General features: G+C 43.8%; 2 protein-coding genes across 11 annotated transcripts in view; one reads left to right on the top strand and one right to left on the bottom strand.

The window, feature by feature from the left end:
- Nucleotides 1-24,167, bottom strand: part of LOC115163199 (E3 ubiquitin-protein ligase TRIP12) — a 47,620-nt gene extending 23,453 nt beyond the window's left edge. For 2 of the 10 annotated variants that reach the window (XM_029714882.1, XM_029714887.1), the window contains exons 1-20: nt 24,016-24,132; nt 15,281-15,427; nt 14,792-14,917; nt 13,796-14,580; nt 11,255-11,360; nt 8,977-9,119; nt 8,518-8,601; nt 8,297-8,392; nt 7,508-7,659; nt 7,374-7,409; nt 7,027-7,122; nt 6,720-6,812; nt 2,724-2,885; nt 2,354-2,422; nt 2,085-2,250; nt 1,784-1,901; nt 1,462-1,618; nt 1,080-1,233; nt 428-656; nt 199-341 (exon numbers count right to left, since the gene is read on the bottom strand). In XM_029714882.1, the coding sequence (XP_029570742.1) occupies nt 199-341; nt 428-656; nt 1,080-1,233; nt 1,462-1,618; nt 1,784-1,901; nt 2,085-2,250; nt 2,354-2,422; nt 2,724-2,885; nt 6,720-6,812; nt 7,027-7,122; nt 7,374-7,409; nt 7,508-7,659; nt 8,297-8,392; nt 8,518-8,601; nt 8,977-9,119; nt 11,255-11,360; nt 13,796-14,580; nt 14,792-14,917; nt 15,281-15,378 (3,013 nt within the window). In that variant the 5' untranslated portion in view covers nt 15,379-15,427; nt 24,016-24,132. Of the gene's footprint in view, nt 1-198; nt 342-427; nt 657-1,079; nt 1,234-1,461; nt 1,619-1,783; nt 1,902-2,084; nt 2,251-2,353; nt 2,423-2,723; nt 2,886-6,719; nt 6,813-7,026; nt 7,123-7,373; nt 7,410-7,507; nt 7,660-8,296; nt 8,393-8,517; nt 8,602-8,976; nt 9,120-11,254; nt 11,361-12,150; nt 12,233-13,795; nt 14,581-14,791; nt 14,918-15,280; nt 15,428-15,836; nt 15,928-24,015 lie in introns of those variants that run through there. The other 8 variants (XM_029714886.1, XM_029714888.1, XM_029714883.1 and 5 more) reach the window with 7 other exon arrangements.
- Nucleotides 24,168-24,333: 166 nt separating this feature from the next.
- LOC115163211 (F-box only protein 36-like) lies at nt 24,334-26,482 on the top strand. Its single transcript, XM_029714909.1, has 5 exons — nt 24,334-24,734; nt 24,944-25,049; nt 25,195-25,367; nt 25,904-26,012; nt 26,201-26,482. The coding sequence occupies exons 1-5, from the start codon at nt 24,684-24,686 to the stop codon at nt 26,254-26,256; spliced, it is 495 nt and encodes a 164-aa protein (XP_029570769.1). The 5' UTR covers nt 24,334-24,683; the 3' UTR covers nt 26,257-26,482.
- The last annotated feature ends 524 nt before the right edge of the window (nt 26,483-27,006 follow it).

Below are 27,006 nucleotides of genomic sequence, written 5' to 3'. Positions count from 1 at the left end.
GGCATAAGTGCACTGTGGTGTGACATCCCAATTTTATGACCTCAGTGTTGACTTCGCAAAAAAAACATTGAAGCTCAAATAGCAGTGGAGGATCCATCATAACAGGTCCTATGAACTGCAGCTCCTGGTGCTACAAAAGAGCTGTGTGTTTTGGATCATTACTGGTCAGGAGACACCGGCTCAGGCAGGATCTATCACCTTCTCTTCTGAAGAAGACACTGAATACGTCAGGCAGCTTCTGCATGAGGATCTCAGCCATCTGCAGAGAGCCCACTACAATCTTCAGGTCCTGGCTGGACAGCATGGAGGCAATGTGACTGGGAGAAGGAAACAGACAAACACTGAGGTTCAGGTGTGATATGAAGACATGTCGTACTGACCATTTCTTTTTGTCCATGGAGGCAGCAATCTTGAGTCAAAAGTTCACCTGGACACAGCGTGGTTCCTCAGCACGTCCTTGAGGAGCTCAGCATCTGCGAAGAAGATGATCCTGAGGATGGCCCGGAGGCACTTATGTCTGACGGCTGGGCCGGCCGACGAGCTGTACACCTCGTACAGCACCCCGAACAGGGTCTTGATGAAGCACTTGGCCAGCTCAGGGTCCTCCTTCATCAGCTGGGCCCGTGCATCCTCCCGCCTCACCTCCTGGTGACCCCCTGGGGGAAAGACAGGGGAAAACTCATGTAAGATTTGATAGTTCCTTTGACTCAAAAGGAGAAATTGGATTCCATCAGCTAGTGTAGAAGAGACAAAGAAGCAGCCTGTTCAATTTCACATGAGTTCACAAAAAGATGCGTCAAGAGCTGCCTCTTGAGCACTTCCGCATTGGGAAAAAGGTAATTTGCCCTCAATGGGACTACCTGGTTAATAGGCTCAATAAAAGTATGAATAACTAGGGGGCACTAACCCCTTTCTCCACTGGGTCTATAGCAATCCATAAAATGTATATTTTCAGGTGAATAGAGCTAGTCTCAGAACTAATCAGGGCATCATACGACAGCAACTGACATGAAACGCATACAACTGACTTCAGTTTGGGGATAGTCTATGACTAGAGGTAATGATGGTGTCTCACTCACCAGTAGTGGGGTTGGCTAAGGGGTTGGGTTTCCTCTGGATACCCCGTGCTGTGCCAGTGTCCTCGTTGATCTGCTGCATAGAGTTGAAGTCGATGGTGTAGACGCGGCCCAGGGTGGACAGGCTGATCTCGTCCTCTCCGTTCTGGTGGGCCGTCTGGAGAGGAAGAGAGAACCAGACACCCCCAGACGTTAGTGTAACACTGGGCTGCACAGGGGCTTCACACAGCTCACAACACATCAAGACTGAAGCAGTCTACTTCCTTGTAGTATAGGTAGGGCACAGAGTTTTTGTCTGACTACCTGACCTGAAGAGGACAAACTGGGTCCCAAGTCTGGAAGGAAATTCCCTATAATGGAGCGGAGCAGCATGTCTGTTCTTTACCTCAATGATGCGGCTGTCGATGCGGTTGTAGGGGTGCCACAGGCCCCGGTCGTCCCTCCACTGCCAAATGGCCCCCTCTGTGGCCTGGGCACTGCCCTTCTTCAGCATGAGGTCCACAGCAAAGATGCCCTCTCTGGGCAGGCAGGGCATCAGCTCGCTGGTGGAGGGGGGGACAACAAACAGTTAGCAAAGTGCATCAGGGAAATTCGCAAACAAGCCATCTGTGACGCGTGCATGGAGGCCGCCATCTTTATGCACATCCACCATTAGGGTAGAAAAGGTTGTTGTAACATTGAGAGCAGCAGCAGAGGGGGTTCCTTACCAGATGAGTGAGGTGAGTTCATAGAGCTCCTGGGGGCTCCGGGGCACCAGGTCAATCTGCTCCTGGCAGCTACCGTTGGCCGCTCCGCACAGAAGGAAGCGCAGAGTCTCTGCAATATCTGAACAAAGACAACATGCTTAGTTTTCCCCAGGCTATTAGCTTGATGCAGTCAGGGACTTCGGCCTGTCATTATATAGTTAACTTTCCCAAGATTTTGTAAGCTGCATTTTTAGGCTTTATTCAAGTGAGCGGTGTAAATGCGTACCAATAGAAAGTGTGTTTGTCTGCATGAGCCACTTACTCTGCTTCATGAGCTGCACGGCCAGACAGGGGCAGTTGGAGCACATGAGGGAGAACATACGCACCACCATGATGAACATGCCCGAGCTGAGCACAGGCGGTGTGACCACCAGCAGCTGCTGGATGTTGGTCAGCAGGTCCCGCGAGGCCACCTGCTGCAGCAGGTTCTGTGGACAGCGGTCACACAGAGGTCAGTCATAATGGGTCTGTTCTGGAGGGTGAGAGATGTTAGAGCCATAGAAACGTGTCGAGTAGAACCGCCTCACTCACCTCCTCGTGTTGAAAGTTGTCCACCAGCCTGGCAAAACAGAGACAAGTGCTTTCAACGGATTTCTTATCCTGTACGGGGGGGGGGGAATAACCACATTAGACACATCTTCACAGACAACATACCACAGACAACACCAGTGGTGGAAAAGTCCCAAATGTTCATACTTGAGTAAAAGATACCTTGACTCACGTAAAAGTGAAAGTCAAAGTAAAATACTACTTGAGTAAAAGGATAAGGTTTGAAATATACTTAAGTACCAAACGTTAAAATTATTTCAAATTCCTTATAATCATGCAAACCAGATGGCATCATTTTCTTGTTTCTTTAATTAACGGATAGCCAGCATGTAAACGGTGAATGTATGTGTACCTGGTGTGTGAGTCTCTGGGTCAGCAGTGGCAGAGAGTCAGAGACAAAGTGGAACTCGTCAGGGGTGATGCTCTGGCAGCAGTTGGCGGCAATGGCCAGGGCATTCCTCTGGGCGTTGATGCTGAAGAACTCCAGGTACAGCAGACAGTCAGCCAAGCCACCCTGCACGACACAGGAAACAGTTAAAACAACACAGTTAAACAAGAATTAGGGATAGCTGGCACATATGGGTACAGTCGTCTCTGACCATTAAATGTGTGAATTCAAAAAGGCTTTTCTACCCCGTTTTATTTATTAAAGTGATATTCTTATTCTGTATTGCACAACTATCATACAGCAACCATTTATTAACACTGAGGGTTCTCTGACCATCAAATTGTTGAATTCAAAAACGGCTTCCGTTCATCTCTACATCCCTCCCTGTACACAACATTTTGAATATTACATTTGTGTCACAGCACATCAGGGTTTCCTTAGGAAGAAGTGGCGCTGGATAATGTGACTGGGATGATTTTAATATACCATCCATTTGAGAAATTCACCAGACCCATATGCTTTGGGTTCATAACCCATCAGGGTGTCCCTCCACAGTTCTCAGAATGATAGAAATCACATTTAGATTATGGTAAAGCATCTTAACAGAACATGCAACTCATGTAAATGAGGCATCCAACAGAACGTCATTTTCAAACATTTTCCCAAATGCAATTTGCGGGAAGACACCATCCTAAACATCACACCTGTCAAACCACCATTCTAAACAGCGACCTGATAGCAGTTCCATATGTGACAGATGAAACTGTTAGAAATTTAGAGGGGGAATCTAAAGATGCAACAACTAGGATGGGTTGCGCCTTTGGCTTCTGGACGATGACAAGTTGATATGAAAACCAATAGAACAGGAGAGAAATTACATAGGGGTTGGTCCTATAGGGAAGTAAATGGAAATAATTTTGCCAAAATTATAGAAATGATTCCTGTCTATACAGAAACAAAATCATTCAAAATACTTTACCAGAAAGCATGACTTAACCAGAGGAATCAAGGATCATTTACTTCTTAAAAAAATAATGGCTGAGCTTCTTTAAAAATAAATAGCTAATTATAGTGTTGTGGCTGTCAGTGAAAAGGACCCAAAATGTGAAGATAGTGTAGAGTATACATTAAAATGTTGATACAAGGGGAGAGGTGTGGTGAAGATATAGGAGAGCCTCTTTCAAGAATGGCTCAGCCGTTTTCCGCCAATTCTTGCGCATTCATTGTGTGAATAGACCATTACATATGTCACCAGTAGTAAATGCACCATTAATCCCCGTCATTTGGTTACATACATCTGTTAATGCAGGCATTGGTCATTTACTGTACTCCTCACACAGTTAGCTATTTGAAAAACCTTTCCAACAAGGTCCCACTCGATAATCACCAATCCTCAGTGTGAAAGAGCAATGAAAGTTATAGGCCCACTGGGCATTGACCTATAGGCCATGAGTTCCATGCACTAATTTCTTTAGCTGCCAATGGATCGCGGTGTATCAATGTGTTCATTTGGTAGGGGCGGCGATCTCGGATTAATTGATTTATGATTAATACATTTTTAAAAATAATTAACCACATGAAATTATTTATAATGACTGTTCCACGAAATTAAGCACATGAAAATCCTAACTGGCACGCAGAACGGTAGAAACAGTAAACTTCCCCAAACTTGAAACTCACGCGCTGCCTATGAAGTCTTTATAAAAAAATTATGTCCAAGTTTCCATGGGCGGATTTTGCCTATAGGCTGGTTTGAAGCAAGTTAAGGCACGCCTCATAATATGAAATAAAACATTCAGGTTTCAAACAAGTTGTCAAAAATGCATACTGCCAACAGCTCACATTGTAAAGTGGTGTTTGACGCGCTGATAGCCTGTTGCCTGCACTTGAATGGTGAATGGCCTGCGCGCTTCAATTACAAGTTGAGAAATCCAAATAGCTCTTCTTAAATCGTGCACCAAAACTGGTAACACGTGATTGCATTTACAATTGTTGTGTAAATTAATGTGCTTATAATAACATTTTACTCCAGCAGCAACCAGCTGAGGAGCAGCAGGAGAAATCCCGCTCAAAATAGGCTCTGTATGCTGTGCGCATGTGATAGTTATGCATCTTATTTATCCAACCCAACTAACGAAAATACACAGGCAAAACATTTTATTACGCCGATTAACCTATAGACCGTTAAGCATGGCGGTCAAATGTATTCCATCAATTAATAAAAGGCCGTATTTTGTAGGGATGCGCCAATATGACATTTTTGGCCGATACCGATATTTTCCTTAAGCATTCTACTACATTTAAATTGTTGAAACACACACACCAAAAAGTTGTTGGCATTTACGCATGTCCCCATTACCAGTAATACAATCAAAACCCATTTATTTCACTTACTTGCTGTGCTGTTGTGTTGTTCATTTGTTCAGTCGTTTCATTCTCAACCAGGATTTCGTCAAGCAGTGTCAATGGCCTTTTCTGTCGTGAGTCCTCTTCGTCAGTGCACACTGTCACTGTGTCCGTTTCCATCTTGTCCAGCTGTGTCTAACATTTCACGTAAACCCCCCTGTTTGTCTGCATGGAAGTAGAGGTCCTTGTACCTAGCATGGTGGCGACACCGTAAAGAGGCTCAAAGAGAATGCCACCGAATCGCTTGTACACAGCCTCTAGTAGAATACTTTTACAAGTTAACTGCCGACAGACTGTGGGGTTTTGTTGAGCAGGCATTTCAATGCCATGACAGATGGTATCACGTCTGCTGCAGATGCAGTTGATGAACTTATTTCCCGAGTCAGTTGTTCGAATGGAGCAAGGAGTGTGTTCCAAGCCATCGAAATGGCAGAATCGGTATGAGAACAAGCACATTCTTGAGCATGCAATACAGCTTTCCTCAGTACGAAATCCTCACCGACCCACTGTGCTGTCAGACTCAGCATGCTCATGGGCCTGACATCGTTGGTCCAAATGTCAGTCGTGAAGCTAATAGCAGTGACGCCCATAGCAAGTAGCTCATGGATGTGCATTTCAACAATACTGTGTAACTCCGGTAGGGCAACATCTGAAAAAAAGCGCCTACTTGGTAGTGTGTACCGGGGCTCGAGGTGCTCGACCAGTCAGCGAAAGCAAACATCGTCCACGACAGAGAACGGTTGATTGTCAAGGCAATGAATTCCATTGTCTTGGCGTTAGTGGACTTCGCCTTTGAGTTCTCGCTGAAATTTTCTTACTCTTTCAAATGACTGCTCGACTTGAACTTGTTGGAAGTGCGCTTATTTATTTTTTTGCTTTTGTTCTAAACAGTCGCTGAACATCTGGGGGTGATGCACTTTCAAAATGAGTCATTAGGTTTGTGGTATTGAAAGATGTCACTTTCTCCCCTCGGGAAATAATAGCAGCACAAACATTGCATATGGCCTTTTTTATTATCTTCCTTTGAAACATCAAAATAGAGCCACAAAGCAGACATTGTGGGCTAGGTTTCGTGGCGTCATCTACCTACGTTATATAGGTATGCATGTCAGCTTTGACATCGGTTTTGCACAGGCTGATGGCATTTTTAATATCGTCCGATTCCAATATGCTTACCGCTATATCGTGCATCCCTATTATTTTGCAACGGGATTTTTTTACTCCCATAAGGCGGCGTACAATTGGCGTCGTCTGGGTTAAGGCAGGGTTTGGCCTGGGGGGGGGGGGAATAGGCCGTCATTGTAAATAAGAATATGTTCATAACTTTCTTGCCTAGTTAAATAAAAGGTAACTTAATTTTTTTTAACTCCCGTTGATTTTGGCCGGCAACAGTTTTATTTATCAACTATTATTTCCGGCTAATGGAAATCCTGAGATTGTTAGATATATCTTACAGCCACCACCGTCAACACTTATTTTAAGGTGAGCCCATGAGAGCAGGGTGGGGAGCAGAGATGAGAGAGGCAGAGCTGAGCCAGAGGGAGCAACACTTACAGCCTGCAGGATGGCTTTGCTGTGTCGCCTTGACAACATCTCCAAGGCAGTCAGGGCCTGCTCCGCCACGTCAATGAACTGAATCACCTGAAGCTGCAGACAAAGAGAGAGAGCTATTATCATATCCACCACCGTTTTATGACTGCATATGAATGAAGAGGGAACAAGAGAACAAGGTGTGGGCTAGGAAAACCTGGGTTGCATTCAGTAGGCATGAATTGTTTTCAAATGTACTAGGTAGTACTGAAATTTGAATGAGTGCGTTTGTTTGGTGCCTACTGAACCTGAGCAGAGGGGGTTATCCTACCTTTTCCAGGAAGACGGGGATGGCATCCACGACCACAGCAGAGGACCGAGGCAGCGCCTCCATCATGTAAGTGAGAGCACGGGAGGCGTGGTTCATCTGAGCAGAGGCACGGGGTAAGATACAGATTTCACAAACATAACTCCAAAGCAATCCTTGTTGGCTGGAACCACATAGTTAAAACACTGTGCTGAGGTACAGTTATTTGCAACAAAATATAACCAGGAGACAGAGTGTGGCGTTTCACAATATTTGGAAAACATTTTTGCACCTCGCAATGTAGGCCTAATGTCATGGTGAAAATCAAATATTACTGGGTCCCCCCAAAGATATAAGTTCAGGATACTCACAATGTCAAAGTTATGCTCCATCTGTAACAATGTGATCTGTGAGGAAGAGAAAAGGGAATTAAGGGACTTGGCAAATCAAGTCACGGTGTAAAATGACTTAAGACTAAAGGCGGACAAAGCATTTTGTGACTCACCAGAGCGGGCACCACGCTCTTCACGGGGAAGCCTCCGAGCGTCTCCTCGTTGCCCATCACTAGCAGCTGGCACATCTCGATAGCGGCCTGGAGCTGCTGGGACTCGTCACCGGTGGCCTGCAGGCCCTGCAGCAGCTGCTGAGCCTTGGAGCCTGGGAGGAGATGAGGGAATAAGCAGGTCAGAATAGAGGCTAAACAGCAGGGCCAGTATTCACAAGAGTAGGAGTGCTGATATAGGATCAGTTTAGCCCTTAAGATATGGGCTAAACCCCTCGCCATATGAGATTATATGGCGAGGGGGAATCAGACCCTAGATCAGCACTCCTCGTCTGAGAAACGGTTTTAATATGGGCCCTGCCAGGAGTGCAGTCAGCACACACTTGGATTAGAGTTGAGTGAATAGCAGGTTAGAAGAATAAAGACAGACATAAGTGAACTCAACATGCCTCCCCTGAGGGAGAATGGAAACATCCTGCTCACTCGGGGCTCCTGAGTGGCGCAGCAGTTTAAGGCACTGCATCTCAGTGCTAGAGGCTTCACTACAGACCCTGGTTCGATCCCAGGCTGTATCACAACCGGCCGTGATCGGGAGTCCCATAGGGCGGTGCACAATTGGCTCAGTGTTGTCCGGGTCAGGGGAGGGTTTGGTCGGGGTAGGCCGTAATTGTAAATAAGAGTTTGTTCTAAACTGACTTGCCTAGTTAAATAAAAGTTAAAAAAAGAAATAAAAAAGATGTTAAGTGGTAATTAAATGGATTCTGGACACAGACAAGATGGTGTAGCACTCACTGGCTCCACTGCCTATAGTTCTGTGAAACAGCTGGGACATGCGGGGTCCCAGGGGCCCAAAGAGGTGTGGGGGAAGACCCCTGGCCTCCAGCAGGGCTGTGGGGAGAAAACAGCTAGGTTAGACAACAACCAAAGACCCCGCAACACCAACAAGGGCTGACAGGGAACTCTTAGACAGGAACATTGGCACCTGTATCTAAGGAAAGCTGTGATCGTCATACCTTGGAGTCTGCCCATTTCAGAGTCATCGGACTCACTCTCACCGGATGTGGTCATCCCTACAGCTCCGGCCACTGAGCTAGAAGCTGGAGAAAATTAAAAGGGGCAATTAAATCACCATTGTCATCAAAATTACAACAAATGTATCAAACAAAGAGTTCTCAGGTAAGGGTCATACACACCCAGGCAGGCCTACGAAAACAGTCAACGATATTTTAGTGTACACACACACCAAGCAGAGGCTACATCAAGCTTTGGCTGGCTCCTATGCGTTTAGAACAAACACATACCAGAAATTTGTGGGATAGTGCAAAAGTTTTTATCCACTAAGGGTCAAGGGGAGAGAATCTCTGCTATCACAAGCAGGTAGTGTACCATTATAGGTGAAGCACCGAGTTTGCCCCTGACCATGCAAACTGAGAAGGAAAAAAAACTCTGTGCCCTAGTCGCAGAGTAGGTACCTGTACCCGAAGCCCCCTGCGGGGCCTCATCAGTGCGGGCGGCCGAGGAGTTGGTCCCATCCTGGTTGTTGTCCGAGTCAGCCATCTTTTCTTGTCGGCGAGCTTCGGCTGCCCCGCGCTTGCCCAGGCCTGAGCCTCGCCGACTGCATGGGGGGGGCAGAGTGGGACTGAGTGACTACAATCAAACTAGACCACAAAGGCCAGAATCAAACATGGCGGCACACAACTGACATTCCTGGTCATAAGGCATCACTAACTTACACTTGTGTTTCGCAATGTGAACATATGTTCTCACACACACACACACACACACACACCTGTGAGCAGACATGTGCAGGTACTGACAAGAAGCGCGTTCACATTCTTGAATGGTTAAACTGTCCAGTAAAAATAATATGTATATAACTTAAAACAGTTGTTAACTCATACCCAAATAAATGTGGCCAAATAAATTGGAGGGGGGACTTAAAATTTTTTAAAAAACACCCCTTGGAAGGAAAACGATTTCACTCATATTGGAATTATAGGTCATATCTTAGAAACCAGGAAACACTGGACAGTTAATTGAAAGGAATAATTCACCTAAAACCAGTAATTCACAGTGTTAAATAATAAAATGTTTCATTTTGTCATTATAATAAGATTGTTAGCAACATGTCGAAATCTGTTGCAGCTCAAGTCGACTACAACACACACAATGCAAGGCGCTCTCACTCAGGGGGCTAGGTAGCTGGCTAGCAAATATAGCTACACACAATAACGACAAAAACAATATTAGCATGTGAAGTAGCTAGCCAGCTGTAAAATTGACAAACTGCAGGAGTCTACAATATTACCATGTTCAACCTGCAGATCGTCTGCCTCAAGGAGGGGGGGTGCTGACCTTGCTATGGCAACAGCCCTTTCCCATACATGCGGTAAAGAGGTTAATGGAACGCTGGGGCAAGAGCAAGGATGCGTCATTGGCGGCCTTTCAAAAAAAATCTGATCTAACAAAGTGGGTATTGATGATTTAGGAGGAGTTCTAACAGGCTCACAAATGTGGTTACTATAATCAGATATATTTAGCTGGATAATATTTAGTCCTTTTCGGGTTTGGAAAAATGTCTGCTAAATGCTAACTCCTATTTGTATAAGCTGGCAGCATAGCTAGCCTTAGAATTGGTAGGTGATGTTATAAGTGTGATGCAGTTGATTGGTGATGACGTTAACATGTATTGGGGTTGACATCCATTCAAGTATTATACTCGGATGTTTACCGCAACATTGTGTGAAATACACTAATAGCCTAAAAGTAGGCACAATAAGGGATTCTGAATCATTCCCCCATGCGTGGAGTTTCCATTGTTTTGGTCGAGTTCCATAGATCTATTTACAGAATCTATGCTTTCCCACAGACATAGCCCAGGGCAAGAAGGGAGGAGAAACATTCATTGCAGATTTTCTCAACACTTTTTTTATTATTTTTTTTTTTTAGGCAATTTGACTGAACACATTCTCATTTACAGCAATGACCTGGGGAATAGTTACAGTGAAGAGGAATGAGCCAATTGGAAGCCGGGGTTGATTAGGTGGCCATGGAATTTAGCTAGGACACAGGGGTTAACACCCTTGCAATAAGTGCCATGGGATCTTTAGTGACCACAGAGTTAAGAAACCCATTTAACGTTCCATCCGAAAGACAGCACCCTATACAGGGCAATGTCCCCATTCCCTGTCCTGCGGCATTGGGAAACTGAGTTGAATAATTCGGTCCGCTGTTTAGTTTGAGCACATATAAGCGAAATATATACTTAGTCATGACGACAGACAGATTGATGCCCATACCATCTATTGACTGATTTGGTAATCTGGAGTGCAGGTAATTATTTTAAAAGCTTTATGAAATGTGATAGTGTGTTACTCCCCATCTCCAGTGACGAGAACGTTATGATGATGCATTACAACACGATTTCCTGATTCCACACTGTCAACTTAGAAGTTAAATCATGGTGAAAATAGTTAATTTACCGACTCATAGAACATATCCTGTGAATTTGGTTGTTTCATGTCTGGAGTGGATTTTCCCCTTTAAACATGTTATGGCTGACAACACTTTCGAATGTACTGAAAGATCGACTTCTCAGGGACAATTTCATTAGGTATTGCCAAGGGAGCCACCCGCTTCCATAAAATATTGGATGTATAGTTGAATACTTTTTGTAAACACGGAAATACAGCCGACTACAATTGACTTGGGGCTTTGGACTGGAGAAGTTGAGAGATGAAGCTGTAGTACCTGGTGCTGGCGCAGGAGCCCGTGGTCTTCTGGCGTGTGCTCCGCCGAAAGCTGGGGAGCTCTGCTGGAGGAGACTCGCTGCGCTTCTTAGTGGACTTCCTCAAACCTGATGAGGCACGAGGAGCCAATGAGTAAACAGTCAAGGCAAAAGACAGGACAAACCACAGTGATAGAGCAATATAACACATTTCTAGATGCTACTTTCTATAATGTTGGTTTAGTCTACAACCATTACTAACCAAATGGTGGCTTAAGATATTTCACCCAATCCGTTTCAGCAGTGATAAGGGGTGTTTTTCCAGTAGAAAAAGTGTAATTTAAGTTTACTCTAAAGTTTTTTGTTTTGTTTTTGTATTATTATTTTTTTTACCCCAACCCTGGTTTTAACTGATGCCAGCCACCTTGGCTAAGTACAGTAGTAGTTAGTGGTTGACAAGTGGCATAACGGTCAAGAGCAAGGCAAGGACTGGTTCAGAGGGGGTCAGCACCAGTCACTCATAACAGTAAGAGCCACCCAGGGAGGACAGTCACACACTGACAGCTCTGGTGTTGTTCTCAGTCGAGAGCCCAGTGCCACTGACGCGGGTGAGAGTATAAATAGCCCATCTCTCATTAGTACAGACCTAAAACAGAACAACCTTCATGCTAAACCTGAGGGTCCCAACAGAGTGCAAAAATATGACACTGACTGACCTTTTCCCAACACACATACAATACAGGGTCGGTCAGCAGACAAGTAGTCACAAACGCAACCACACACCTCACTCATGTCCCACAGTAACACCATTTACCCAACAGAATTTACAAAATGGCAATGTATTGTTGCTACAGCAGGAAGCTTGTTGCGCGCCATCACAGACACACCGCGTATCCACCATGCAGTCTGGCTTACTCACCATTATAGCAGAGACGACAGACTGAGAAGATGATGTGTGTGTGTCAGTGTGCACTACAAGTGACAAAATGTGCCCATCCCCCCTTAATAAAAGTGGGTGAATCACTCGCGCCGCTCCCTTCCCCCCCAGTGAAAACATGATGCCTGCTATTTGGCCGGCCGTCAGGCAGGGTGGGCCGGTCTAGGTCACATGTTTGGAGCTGGGCCCTGTGGCAACGTGCCCAGCCTCGGTTACCATCTTGGAATCCCCTACCCCAAACCAGAACACACTGATCCACCACTGAACCACTGATCTTCCACTCACCCGCATGCACTACATTTGTGACAGCTCCCCCCTAACCCACCTAGCAGCTTTAAACTCAAGACTGTATGAGTCTGAATATTTGGAGCCATGCAGTCACTCTTCCTCAAAACAAACTACAGCCAGTCTGACCTTCACCCTACAATTCCCATAATGCATCGCTGTGTTGTGACCTCCATAACCTCAGGGCTGATTGTGTCTGATCTGACAGCAAGTCTAATGCCTCCGAGCACGTTAGCGAGCCCTTACAACCTACCTAACACCGGAGAGGCTGTAGTAAATCAGTCTGTCCTTCACAAATATCAATTTGCGCCACAGTCCAACCGGCTACAGTAGAGCCACCAGACAGATTATTTACATCTTCCAGTTTGAGGCTGGCCTGGTACTGAAACCTGAACTAGTCAAGACAGGTATTTGCAGATCTTTAAGGCACATTTTCTCCCCAATTTCGATCGTCTCGTCGCTGCAACTGCCCAACGGGCTCGGGAGGCGAAGGTCAAATCATGCGTCCTCCGAAATATGACCCGCCAAACCGCACTTCTTAACACTCGCCTGCCTAACCCGGTAGCAACTGAGGTCAGCCTGCCACAAAGAGTCGCTAGAGCACCATGAGCAAAGTAAAGCCCCCACTGGCCAAACCCTCCCCTAACCCGGATGACACTAGGCCAATTGTGCACCGCCCAATGAAACTCCCGAACTCGGCCGGTTGTGATACAGCCCGGGATCGAACCCGGGTCTGTAGTGACGCATCCAGCACTGCAATGCAGTGCCTTAGGCCTCCCGAGTGGTGTAGCGGTCTAAGCAATATGGTTTACCACTGCCCTTATACTAATCCATACACTCCAGATCTGTAAACTTTAAAGGGTTAGAGCCAAAGGGAACGAAGAAGCAAATTTGGACCACCTATATCAGTTACATGTGTGTCTGGAGGAGTTTCTCTGCAAGTTTCGCTCTGTGTGTCCATGCACGCTTATCAGCACCGACTGCCTGCGCAGGGTTAATCCCCGCCTGGTGTGTGTGTGTATGGTGGAGTGTGCCTGGTGTGAGAAGCAGTCACCCCATCAGCAGCAGGTCCCAGTGCAGAGTGAGTTTCTTTAACTGAAGCCGCAACAAGGGACCTGTGACATTTAATCCCGGAGTGTAACCTCTACCAGAGCTCCACAACTACCCTCCAAAGACTGATGATCACACAGCCCTACAACCTTTGAACCTGAAGGAAGCAAACCCTTTGACCGTGGCTGGCTGACCATTACAAATATGAGCACCCCAAACCCAACTCTTCCTTGGTTGAAGGGAAATGTAAAACAGTACACACAGGTACGAGGAGAGGGCAGGACAAACTCACTTGCTAGTTTGGCTTGTAGTCCTGAGGGCCCAGGTTTGGAGGCGGTCTCTGTCTTGGAGGAGCTGGGTAGGGACAGTTTGGGCTTTGGCAGGTTGACTTTGGGACTGAAGCGGGCCGCCCACTCAAACTTGGACGAGACGGAGGTTTTGGCCTGCTCCTTGTCACGGGTGCTTCGGCGTGGGGAGGGGCTGGAGGCGGAGCGGGAACGACGTGCCTTGTTCTGGTCTTTGCCCTGCTTGAGCCTGGCGCCCTGTGCGGCAATGGCACTGTTTGTGCCTGTGGAGGAGGAGGAAGAGGTGGAGGCAGAAGAGGAGGAGTCAGTCACCGTGCTACACCCAGCTTTGGCTGAGGCGGCCGACTTCGACGCCAGCTTGGTGGGTTTTGCAGATCTGCCGTCGGTACGGTTGGGGAGCGACCCAGCAGTGCTGCTCAGACAGGGGAGGGAGTCAGCCTTCTTCCGTTTCAGAGTCGGTGAAGCCCCAGCGGCCCCGCTCTTCTTGCTCTGGCCACAGCCTGTAGGCGGCTCTGGAGCCAGGGGTCTCTTCTTGGAGGATTTGGCAGGGCCTTTCTTGGCCTCAGTGGTATGGTCTCTGGGTGGGGGGTTGGATTTTGACTTCTTGGCTGGGGTGGAGGTGTAGGTGTTGAGGTCAGGTGCAGAATTTCTCTTCAACCCTCGGGTGGTGCCTTCAGTCTTGGATTGGTGTCCTGTTGGCTCTCGCTCTGATGTCCCTGCGGCCTCTGGGTCGTCTTGCAGCACAAATGAAGCCACAGACAGTGACAGACTGCTACTCCCAGGGCGGTGAAGGAGAGGAGAAAGAGAGAACCTTTTAGCACAGTGTCCAAACTGGAAAGACAAAGCGATTAAGTACAATGCGTCCATTCAGTTAATCGAAAAACGATCGAAAAACAACAGTTACATGTTTATCTAAGCGCAATAGTCTGTCAGAAGCAGACTCCACAAACACACAGTGAGTGCTAAGGAGAGAGGAGGGGTACCTTCTTGAGCTGTGCCCTCTGGACTGGCCAGAGGCTGAGCTGGGTGCGGCTTTGGAAGCCTTAGATTTAGGTCTTCTACTTTCAGGAGGGGAATTTGCTTTATGTTTTACCTGCTCTGACTGCAACCTGTAAGGTTGGGAATTAAAGAGCAAGTGAGTGTGGATTTTGTGTAAATCACTCCATATCATAAATAAAAGACTTAAGTCATTTCCCCATCATTGTTCACCCATCCTGTACTGCTCCAAGGAATGCCTCTGGAGAACACCATGCAAAAACAATCTAAATGTACTTGTAGATTAATACAAAAGACACCCAATAATGCTTTTTCTTTTAACTCAACACATCGGAAAGGCTTAAGACATTTGTAATACATTAAAATGAACGTCAAGCATGCCCCTATTTGTTCAGACAGACTCCAAGACAAAAACACACCAAAACAAAACATGTGAGAACACAGATATAGATATGCTGGGGGGGGGAAAGACTTACCTTCCCGCGACTGTATGGTCTTGTGGCTGGGCCGCAGCAGTGTTCCTCTGTGAACGGCGCAGTGACCCCCCTGGATTGGAATTAGGCCGGTTGGACATTGGCACCTCTCTCCTGAAGGGACATACCCTTTCTAGACACTACCATTCACTAGGTCGAGGAGAAGAGAATAAAGATCAGATCATGGGTGAGATATCAGGGTGCCCTTGTGATTACCAAACAAAGTAAAACACAATGGACAGATGTGTTGGCTGTTGATGTCAATGCTGCCGTTTGACTCAAAGAAGTATTTCATCAACCCCACTAAATGATCACTCTCGGGACCATGTTGGCTGCATTTACAGAGGCAACCCAATTCAGATGTTTGGTTTCTTTTACTCATTTTGGATCAGTCAGATCAGCTCAGAAAAATACCTGATGTGATTGGTCAAAAGACCAATTAGTGGAAAAAAAGATCAGAATTGGGCTGCCTGTGTAAACACTGCCCTGGTAAATGAATCACAAAAATGTACACCTGATGATACAAGCCCCTGCCTAACAAAACAATCGTATTACTCACATTACCATTTGTTTGAAGGCGTCAAAGGGCAGCACGCAAGATCAATGAGCCTCAGCCAAAACACATCACATGGAGACATACACCTATAAATCTGATCAGACCAAAGATAGAGGGCAGATTGATCCATGACGACAGGCCCAAAATGACTGTACACAAACTTAAAACAAAGACTCATATAGATTTAAAAGTAGTGATGGACCCATAACATTTTTGGCCAATACCCATATTTTCCTTAAAAAACCCAATGTCGATATTTAAAGTTTTGCGGCCTTTTAAGCATTCTATTACAGTTAAATAGTTAACACACACAGAGGTCTAAGGCACTGCATCTCAGTGCAAGAGGCGCCACCACAGTCCCTGGTTCGAATCCAGGCTGTATCACATCAGGCAGTGATTGGGAGACACATAGGGCGGTGCACAATTGGCCCAGCGTCGCCCGGGTTTGGCCGGAGTAGGCCGTCCTTGTAAGTAAGAATTTGTTCTTAACCGACTTGCCTAGTTAAAGGTTACACACACAAAAGTTATTTTGTTGGTATTTACATATGCCCCCATTACCAGTAAAACAATCAAAACCTACTTCTTTCGCTTACTTGCTGTGCTGTTTTGTTGTTCAGTCGTTTCATTCTCAACCAGAATTTGTCATACTATGGAACGCCATTTGAGTCAATGTCAAATAACACTATTTCACGTGTTAAATAAGCTTGATCTGATCTTTTTTTTAACATAATTATTACACTGTCACTCGTATTTCATGTGACAATGATTCATTGATACGTTTGCTAAAATGCTGGTAAAGTTCTCGCGCACCTACAGTTCTGGTCACAAAAAAATAAACTAGCTAGCTCATGGATGCAAACAACGTTCTTCCCCAAAAACATAGCAAAATAACAATCTGTTTTAGTAGCTATATAGTTAGCTAGCTAACTATATAGCTCGGTGTCATTATCCAAAATAACCCTAATTTATAAAACAGTTCTTATTTGATTAATGGTGGTCAGACTCATAAGGATTAGCCACAATAGCGGACTTTGTGGTTAGCCTTCAAAATAAAAGTGTGGCATAATTATATTTTTAATTTACATCATTGTCATACTTTTATTTTGAAGGCAAACTGCAAATTCCACTACTGTGCCTAATCCTTATTGTGGCTAGCTTCACAACACAACCCGCTCGAGCCACTTGAAGCTAGCTGGCTGCTCATAACGTTAGCTTTGGGCTAGATGTCGACCGATTAATCGGAATGGCCGATTAATTAGGGCCATTTCAAGGTCTCATAACAAAATCGGAATTTTTGGACGCCGATTGTATGTATGTATATATATCTTTATTTAACTTGGCAAGTCAGTAAGAACACTTATTTTCAATGACGGCCTAGGAACAGTGGGTTAACTGCCTTGTTCAGGGGCAGAACGACAGATTTTTACATCAGGGATTAAATCTCGCAACCTTCCGGTTACTAGTCCAATGCTCTAACCACCTGCCTTACATTGCACTCCACGAGGAGCCTGCGTGGCAGACTGACTACTTGTTACGCAAGTGCAGCAAGAAGCCAAGGTAAGTTGCTTATAGGCACTTTAGTATTGCCAGTGTAACAGTATAGCCTCCGTCCCTCTCCTCGCTCCTACCTGGGCTCAAACCAGGAACACATCAAAAATAGCCACCCTCGAAGCATCATTATCCATTGCTCCACAAATGCCGCGGCCCTTGCAGAGCAAGGGGAATAACTACTTCAAGGTCTCACAGCGAATGCTGTCAACGATTTGAAACGCTATTACCGTGCACCCCGCTAACTAGCTAGCCATATCACATCGGTTACACCAGCCTAATCTCAGGAGTTGATAGGCTTGAAGTCATAAACAGCTCAATGCTTGAAGCACAACGAAGAGCTGCTGGCAAACGCAGTAAAGTGCTGTTTGAATGAATGCTTATGTGCCTGCTGCTGCCTACCATCGCTCAGTCAGACTGCTCTATCAAATCATAGACTGAATTATAACATAACACACAGAAATACGAGCCTTAAGTCATTAATATGGTCAATTCCGGAAACTATCATTTTGAAAACGGAACGCTTATTCTTTCAGTGAAATACGGAACCGTTCCGTATTTTATCTAACGGGTGGCATCCATAAGTCTAAATATTCCTGTTACATTGCACAACCTTCAATGTTATGTCATAATTATGTAAAATTCTGGCAAATTAGTTCGCAACGAGCCAGGCGGCCCAAACTGTTGCATAAACCCTGACTCTGCGTGCAACGAATGCAAAATGACAATTTCACCTGGTTAATATTGCCTGCCAACATGGATTTCTTTTTGCTAAATATGCAGGTTTAAAAATATATACTTCTGTGTATTGATTTTAAGAAAGGCTTTGATGTTTATGGTTAGGTACAGTCGTGCAACGATTGTGCTTTTTTCGCAAATGCGCTTTTGTTAAATCATCCCCCGTGTGGCGAAGTCGGCTGTCTTTGTTAGGAAGAAATAGTCTTCACACAGTTCGCAACGAGCGAGGCGGCCCAAACTGCTGCAAGAGAAGTGACACATTTTCCCTAGTTAAAAGAAATTCATGTTAGCAGGCAATATTAACTAAATATGCAGGTTTAAAAATATATACTTGTGTATTGATTTTAAGAAAGGCATTGATGTTTATGGTTGGAGCAACGTGTACCTAAGTGATTATATGCAACACAGGACAGGCTAGATAAACTAGTAATATCAACCATGTGTAGTTAACTAGTGATTATGATTGATTGATTGTTTTTTATAAGATAAGTTTAATGCTAGCTAGCAACTTAACTTGGCTTCTTACTGCATTCGCGTAAAAGGCAGGCTCCTCGTGGAGTGCAATGTAAAGCAGGTGGTTACAGCGTTGGACTAGTTAACCGTAAGGTTGCAAAATTGAATCCCCGAGCTGACAAGGTAAAACTCTGCCGTTCTGCCCCTGAACAAAGCAGTTAACCCACCGTTCCTAGGCCGTCATTGAAAATAAGAATGCGTTCTTAACTGACTTGCATAGTTAAAGGTCAAAAAAAAAAAATAGAATGCTTAAAAAGCGCCTAAATGTTTTCATAAAATCGGTATCGTTTCTTTTGGCAAGGAAAATAACGGAATCAGCTAAAAATGTCATATCGGTGCATCACTAATCTTGATAACACGTCAAAACAAGACATGCTAACTTCACATCTATGCTAATATGTTTAAAATTTACTCTCACTTTGAGACTAAATATAGATCACATGTGAATAATCTTTTGCCCCAAAGTTGCGCATGAATAGGTTGTTGCTAAACAACCCACGTGTCTATATCCAAGCCATAATGATGGAGAATGGTGATATCGTACAGGCCACGAATACAAATCATGAGTAGGATAATTGACAGTTCCCTCCAACCTTGATATTGAGATACCAATGGCGTACTGTTCTTTGTTGTTCAAGACTTGATTCAACCCTGAATTGAATTGCTAAATTTAAAAAGCAAATGCCCGATTACACAAGATAAACGCTGCAGTTTGAAATTAAGCAAATCTAGATATTTACATTTGTCTTCTGACAGAGTGGAGGTGAGAATACCAGGGAGGCTGAAAGTAACAGCTTAATGGGGGGGTTCCAATTTTATTTACATTTATTTTGATTCACGCAACGTATCCTCAGATCCTCAAAAGGTACTACAGCTGCACCATCGAGAGCATCCTGACTGGTTGCATCACTGCCTGGTATACAACTGCTCGGCATCCGACTGCAAGGCACTACAGAGGGTAGTGTGTAAGGCCCAGTACATCACCGGGATCAAGCCTCCTGCCATCCAGGAACTCTGTACCAGGTGGTGTCAGAGGAAGGCCTTAAATTATGAAAGACTCCAGCCACCCTAGTCATAGAGACTGTTCTCTCTGTTACCGCACAGCAAGCGGAACCATAGTGCCAAGTCTAGGTCCAAGAGGCCTCTAAACAGCTTCTACCTCCAAGCCATAAGACTCCTGAACAGCTAAACAAATGGCAACCCATACTATTTGCATTGCCCCCCCCCCCCTTCCTGCTATTCTGTTTATTATCTATGCATAGTCACTTCACCCCTACCTACATATTACCTCGACTAACGGGTGCCCCCGCACATTGACTCTGTACCATCACCCCCTGTATAAAACCTCGCTAGTTATTTTACTGCTGCTCTTTAATTATTTGTATTTATTTTTTTTAACTCACTTAATTTTCTTAAAAACGACATCATTGGTTAAGGGCTTGTAAGTGGGCATTTCACTGTATTCGGCGCATGTGACAAATACAATTTGATGTAGGCCTACTGCCACCGAAAGGTATTACAGAAGAACTTAACAGCTGTGAGTAAAAGTCCTAACTGGAAGGAAAGGGAGAACCACATTGGAAAAAAGGGGTCAACTTCTAACAAGAATCGGATACTAGTCACTCTTAAATTATGGCTGACATTCATTAATGCACTTCCAAATTTAGGTCATATTGTATTACCCCACAAAAATAAAATATAATTTGATTCCGCAAGAACAGGCAACTTTGAGATTCCATATTGTATACACTGAACAAAAATATAAACTTGTAAAGTGTTGTACCCATTTTTCACAAGCTGAAATATGAGATCCCGGAACAAAAAGCTTAGTTCTCAAATTTTGTGCACCAATTTGTTTACATCCCCTTTAGTGAACATTTCTCCTTCACCAAAATAATCCATCCACCTGACAGGTGTGGCACATCAAGAAGCTGATTAAACAGCACGATCATTACACAGGTGCACCTTGTACTGGGGTCAATAAAAAACTAAAATGTGCAGTTTTATCACAATGCCACAGATCTCAAATTTTGAAGGAGCGTTAAATTGGCTTATTGACTGCAGGAATGTCCACCAGAGCAGTTTTCATTTCTCCACCGTAAACAGCCTCCAACGTTGTTTTAGAGAATTTGGTGTTAAGTCCAACTGGCCTCAACCACATACCACGTGTAACAACGCCAGCCCAGGACCTCCACACTCGTCTTCTTAACCTGCGGGATAGTCTGAGACCAGCCACTCCGACAGCTGATGAAACTGTGCTTTTGCACAACCAAAGAATTTCCGCACAAACCTTCTCAGGGAAGCTCATCTGTGTGCTCGTCGTCCTCACCAGGGTCTTACAATGCCAAACTGCTGTCAGGTTAACTGACTTCCATGGGCAAATGCTCAGCTTCGATGGCCACTGGCACACTGGAGAAGTGTGCTCATGGATTAATCCTGGTTTCAACTATACCGGACAGATGGCAGACAGTGGTGTTGTGTGGGCAACCGGATTGCTGATGTCAACATTGTGAACAGAGTGCCCCATGGAGGCGGTGGGGTTATGGTATGGGCAGGCATAAGCTACGGACAACTAACACAGGTGCATTTTATTGATGGCAATTTTAATGCACAGAGATACCGTGACAAGAACTTGAGGCCCATAACCGTGCCCTTCATCTGCCACCATCACCCCATGTTTCAGCATAATGCACAGCCCCATGTCGCAAGGATCTGTACACAATTCCTGGAAGCTGAAAATGTCCCAGTTCTTCAATGGCCTGCATACTCACCAGACATGGCACCCATTGGGCATGTTTGGGATACTCTGGAATGACACGTACGACAGTGTGTTCCAGGTCCTGCCAATATATCCAGCAACTTCACACAGCCAATGAAGAAGAGTGGGACAACATTCCACAGCATGAGGCAAATGTTGGTCCCACCAGATACTGACTGGTTCTGATTCACGCAACTACCCTTTTATTTTATTTTTAATTAGGGAGCCAATTTGTTTTCAGCACTGATTTCCATGACTGATCAAAACTTGTCCTCTCATGCATCTCATCACTATGCAGCAGACATATGGTGAGCAATATTTTGGAACATCAAATCACAAAATCTCAGTATGGAATCACAATACATATCGAATCACAATACATATAGTAACAGAAGCTTAAGTATCTTGATAATATCATATCAGAGGTCTGTGGCAATTCCCAGCCCTAGAGTCAACACAGTAAGACAAACATGCTGATTAGTAAACAAAATTTCTGCTTCTATTAATTAGCTATGCATTTCTTTAAGCAAAGTATCACCATCAATGATTCACTAAAGTTCCTACGCAAATCCACTTGAGCAATATCCAATGAAATATGGCACAATGACAAATGAATATTTCAGGCCTTGCATTCTAAGTAAAAAAATTTAATCATAGGCTACATCACAGTAAAGGGCCTTCACCATGTAACGTTACAGTAGCTCACCTATAATAAACACGCGAGTTTAAGTAAATGCTCATGTTAAGAGTCGAGGGGACTCAAAGGTGGAATTTGAACAGACTTATTTAGTGAGTTGATGATGCACGTCTTAAAACATTTGAAATCTGATAAACTAGCTACATGTTCTTCATGCCCGATGCCGTCACTCATGTTAAGACCCAATGAACTGCGATATTGATCACAAAATAAGAGAACAATTGGCAAACTCGCAAGGCCATCTTCGCCAGGCCTTTTCTGACTCCATCCTAGTCTTTATTTATTCGTCCCAACTGACAATTGGTGTTTTACCATGTTCCACAGTAGTCATATACAATAAACAGTTCATTACTTTGATTAATATAATAGCTGTCATTATAACTAGCTTTTATTAGCCTACACTAATGTATTTCAAGATCGTTTTAGAAAGAGGCCTTCATGCTGACGTAGTTAGCACCAGCTAGGTGGTTAGCAAACCCAGTCCCGTAATTTCAATTTGACAGTAAAGTTAGCTACCAATAGACAAAGAGCCTAGTATGGCACCTTTCAGATTGTAAAGCTATAACGTATGACTTAGCTAAGATGTCTGGTTTTTAATGTAAAAATACATTAAAGTCCGCAAATAACATGTTAGCTAGCTATGTATAAATGTAAGATGCGCTATGTGACATGAAAATGCGTAGTTGGTGGACTGTTGTCCTAAACATTCAGCTAACGTTAAAGACAACCGCACAGAAATATGTAGTTTAAAAAAAATACTTTTGCATGGAAACCACCTCAAAGGGAATGGCTGGCAAATCTAAACAATTGTCTGATCTTCCCATCGGAAATGGCAACATCGGTTGGACTAATATTAACTTCGCACCAGAGGACCCAGCTGTACTAGCTAGCAAGCTTGCTAACGTTAACTAGCTTTCTTGTTAGGACAGGCTAGCTACGTTAATTTAATAGTTGTTCAAATGGGTTGTCAGACAAACTCCATCCAACGATATTCACACGGAATTAACTAACGGTAATCTGATAACTTAGTTTTGTATTTAGCTAACGTTAGCTAGCTAACAGAATCTAGTTACATAGCCAACGGTAGTTCGCTGGCTAGTTTTGATAATTATTGTATCGCCTCAGTAATTTCCCAGCTGTCGACGTGTTAGAAACGCAAGATTTAAAAGTAAAGCGTTAGCTATGTAGCTAGCTAAACAAGCGTTTACTTGATTAGTTATGGCTAGCCAAATGGGAAGCTAACGTTTCTTGCCGCTAGTTAGCAATGTTAAATTAGTTACCTGCTTACTTTCTAGCCTGACGTTATAAATTACTACTGTAGCTAGCTAACGTTAGCTCTATTAAATGGGGAATGTCATATTCAATAACACGATAACTTAACTTTTACACACAAGTTGCAAGAGGTGGTAGCCAGCTAACGTTAGCCGTTTTTTAATATTATGTTAGATACTAACGTTACATGTTGACCTTAGCCGAACAATATCGGGTTAGGTAAGTTAGCTAAAAAGTTTGTGTTAACCGGCTAACAAATGTCGCTAACTTCGGTAATTGCTAACGTTGTTAGCTAGATAGCGAGGTACCTTAGCTGGTAGCCAACCAACTAGCTAAAATTTGTTTCGTCGACTGGCTAACAGTATGCTATTTCCAATTGAAGAGGTATTTTTTGGTTAGCGAGCTTATTTTGCTGCGCTAGCTACCTATGTTTATGGAAAAGCAATTGCAACACGAAATGGCCTCTGAACCTTCTTTGCTGCTTGCATCACACAGAAAAAGCAGGAACAGGATTCGAGAGATGACAATTGGAAACCATATTTTTTCGCGAGACGGATTCTCCATTCCTCACAAGTATTTCAGTCTTATATTATCAATGAGCCCCTCCAAACTACTGAATAAGACGCCACTGAACGTTAAATATATTATGTTATTACCTATTTGTTCCAGTGTTGTAGTTGTAACAGACAGTGCACCAGCTCCACTCTCTCAGCCTTCACATCAGCTGAGGGAACTGCAATATACCTCCGCTCTAAAGTGTCCCATTCTTCCGCTCGGAACTACTTTCAATTTAGATGATAAAGTCGACAATGAAACGAACCTGCGCCAAATAAATACATGTATTCACTAACAATTTGCCGAATGTATTTACTATTGTCTACAGTTGTGTTCAGAAAATGTCAAATTATATTTCACAGTAGGATAGCTGCGAAATATTAATCCGCTGGGTCGTGACCCCCTAATCCAACTGTTTTCTCGAAAATATACATGACATTGTAGGTTGATCATTATTTTATTTATATACTTAAATTATCAATCACTCAATGTATACAGTTGCGAACAGAATTTGCTTTCATTGTCACACAAAATATTTCGCTGTTGTTTTCTCTCCGTTGTCATGGAAACTCGTTAGCGTCTAAAAATGGCGTCTTTATTTGGCAAGAAAGTGTTTGAAATAAATGGCCAGGGTCCCCCTCCTACAAAATATTTTTTTCAGCTTACTGTCACTAAAACTGAAGTAAATTCTTATATTTTATCACCCATTTGATATGTATCTTGGGATTGCTGAGAGTTGAAAACAGATAAAGTCAACTTTATCTGCACAATGCTGGACTGTGCCTGTGGAGAAAGGCTACACATCAGGACAGCAGCCATGGTACACAACACTGTATTTGGTAGTGTTGCTCTCCATTGACATGATTGTACTTTTAAATGCTACATATCAACCTCATGTATCTGACATTTCTTTCTGCACGTAACTTTTCTGTTTCAACATGCTTTGAACATAGATTAACTACAAGGCTCTGATGATTGGAGAGAACTGAGTTGTATAACAGGCCTGTGTATTTTTTAATTTTTCTTCAGGTGATATGGAGACCGTGGAAGATTTCTTTGCGGATTGAATCCAAGGGTGCTGCACCTGGAGAAAATAAGATGATCCATGACTATTTGCATGATGCGCGCATGCAGCGTAAGGTTTCCATTACAAGTCTCTGCCATGAAATACTTTAAGCCTACATCAGCTACTGTATTTGTTTTTGTGTAGATACATGTGGTTCTGTTGGTGTCTTGAAAAGTGCACTGCCCTGAGTAGGTATGTACTACTCCTTCTCTAGAACAGGTAGATGTGGTGTTTGGCCGGCAGATTTTACAGTACACCCAAGCACTGTGCCATGGGAACTTTGATTACCTGGAGCGCCTGCCCAATGACTTACTACTCCAAATCCTGGCCTTCTTGGAACTGAAGGACGTTGCACTGCTGGCACAGACCCCAAAGAGGTTCCACAAGGTGAGCCTGGGCTTTACAAACCCAAAGGACCGGTTTCTCAGATGAAAATGAAATCTACTCCTGGACTAAAATAAAAAGAATTTCAATTTTTTAACCAGGCAAGTCAGTTAAGAACAAATTCTTATTTTCAATGATGGCCAAGGAACAGTGGCAGAACAACAGATTTTTACCTTGTCAGCTCAGGATTCGATCTTGCAACCTTTCGGTTACAAGTCCAACGCTCTAACCACTAGGCTACCTGCCGCCCATTGACATTGCTTGCTTTTAAATCCAGGACTAGTCTTAATGTGTCCAGGAAACCAGTCCATATTGTGTACGCAAATCATTTACAAAAGCACATTTTACTTTCATATGCACATTATTTCATTAAGGGCCCTGAGTTTTTACTGACCATGTGAACAGACAAGGAAAACCTCAGGGCTCTAGTTAGGCTACAACATGGCCAGGAAAATATGATCTGGGTTTAGTTAGTGAGCTAGTGTTTGTCTGCCTGTGTATGTGTGTATTGTATTTCAATACGGAATGGGATATCCCAGCTCTGCAACTCTCCAGAGTTCTGGGAACAGACTGTGAGGGGCCGCTGTGATAAACTCACGCCTGACAATGGAGGCCCTAGCCAAAACGCCATGGGCTGGAGGAAGATATTTTACATTTTTACATTTTAGCAGACGCTCTTATCCAGAGCGACTTACAGTTGTGAATGCATACATTTCATACAATTTCATACATTTTTTTTTTTTTTTCTGTGCTGGCCCCCCGTGGGAATCGAACCCACAACCCTGGTGTTGCAAACACCATGCTCTACCAACTGAGCTACAGGGAAGGCTACGTATTCTTTGCCTTCTTCAACACCAAAGAGAACCAGCAGTATGTACATGGAGGTAGCTAGACACTTTAACAAGACAGTGTTACTCATCTCATAATAAAGATTTGAGAAAATGTAACTTTCTCTGCAATTAGCATAAGGAGTTATTTATGTATTTGAATGGTGTCTTGTGTCTCTGTGTTTAAAATGCACTATTGATTGATTTATGTGAATGTGTATTTCAGAGCTTGTTTATTCTCTCTGCAAAAATAAAAAGTGCAAATGCTGTGGGCTTCCTTCGAACAAATAACATTCAATTATTTAGTCTTGGTTTTTGTCATTGCATTTGATTTCTAATCCAGTATGTTATATGCACTATTTACAAGTAAAGCCATACTATTACTGAATGAATGCATGTTGCAATGGAATTGTTGAGGTGTTTATTAAATGAGAGTTTATTTGACCAACGTAAGTTGTATCAGTGTGCTACTCTCTGGGTGTGACTGTGGGTCATGTTCTTCAGTTGAAATGAGATACTTGGTAAAGTGTCCAATCTTTATCACACTCAATAACAGTAAGAACACATTGGTATGGTGTTTTAAATTGTATAAAAAAATATTGTTACATGCATGCCTGTTATAATAAAGAGTAGGCCTAAAACAGATTCAGCTACTTATAATGAGCTCATGGGTCAGACATAATGCTGGAGATGTTTCCTGTTTGATGACCGATTTAGCGTTCCTACGCCCTCTGCTGAAAACCAGCTGTACTGAAGGAGCTGTGTGAGGGGGGTCTGATACAAACACTGTAGCCAGCAGAGGGAGCAAAGTGGCA

The sequence above is a fragment of the Salmo trutta genome, chromosome 26 (genome assembly GCF_901001165.1).
Source record: "Salmo trutta chromosome 26, fSalTru1.1, whole genome shotgun sequence".
In the NCBI taxonomy this organism is placed as follows: domain Eukaryota; kingdom Metazoa; phylum Chordata; class Actinopteri; order Salmoniformes; family Salmonidae; genus Salmo; species Salmo trutta.
The sequence above is the reverse complement of the archived record's forward strand: the minus strand, read 5'-3'. Positions and strand labels throughout refer to the sequence as shown.

Bases quoted from the DNA above. Each gene is read 5' to 3' on its own strand.
- LOC115163211 (XM_029714909.1), top strand. From the start codon at position 24,684: ATGCTGGACTGTGCCTGTGGAGAAAGGCTACACATCAGGACAGCAGCC. The intron at 25,368-25,903 runs GTGAGCCTGGGC...GGGATATCCCAG, and splicing joins CCCCAAAGAGGTTCCACAAG to CTCTGCAACTCTCCAGAGTT. The intron at 26,013-26,200 runs TTTACATTTTTA...AAGGCTACGTAT, and splicing joins CATGGGCTGGAGGAAGATAT to TCTTTGCCTTCTTCAACACC.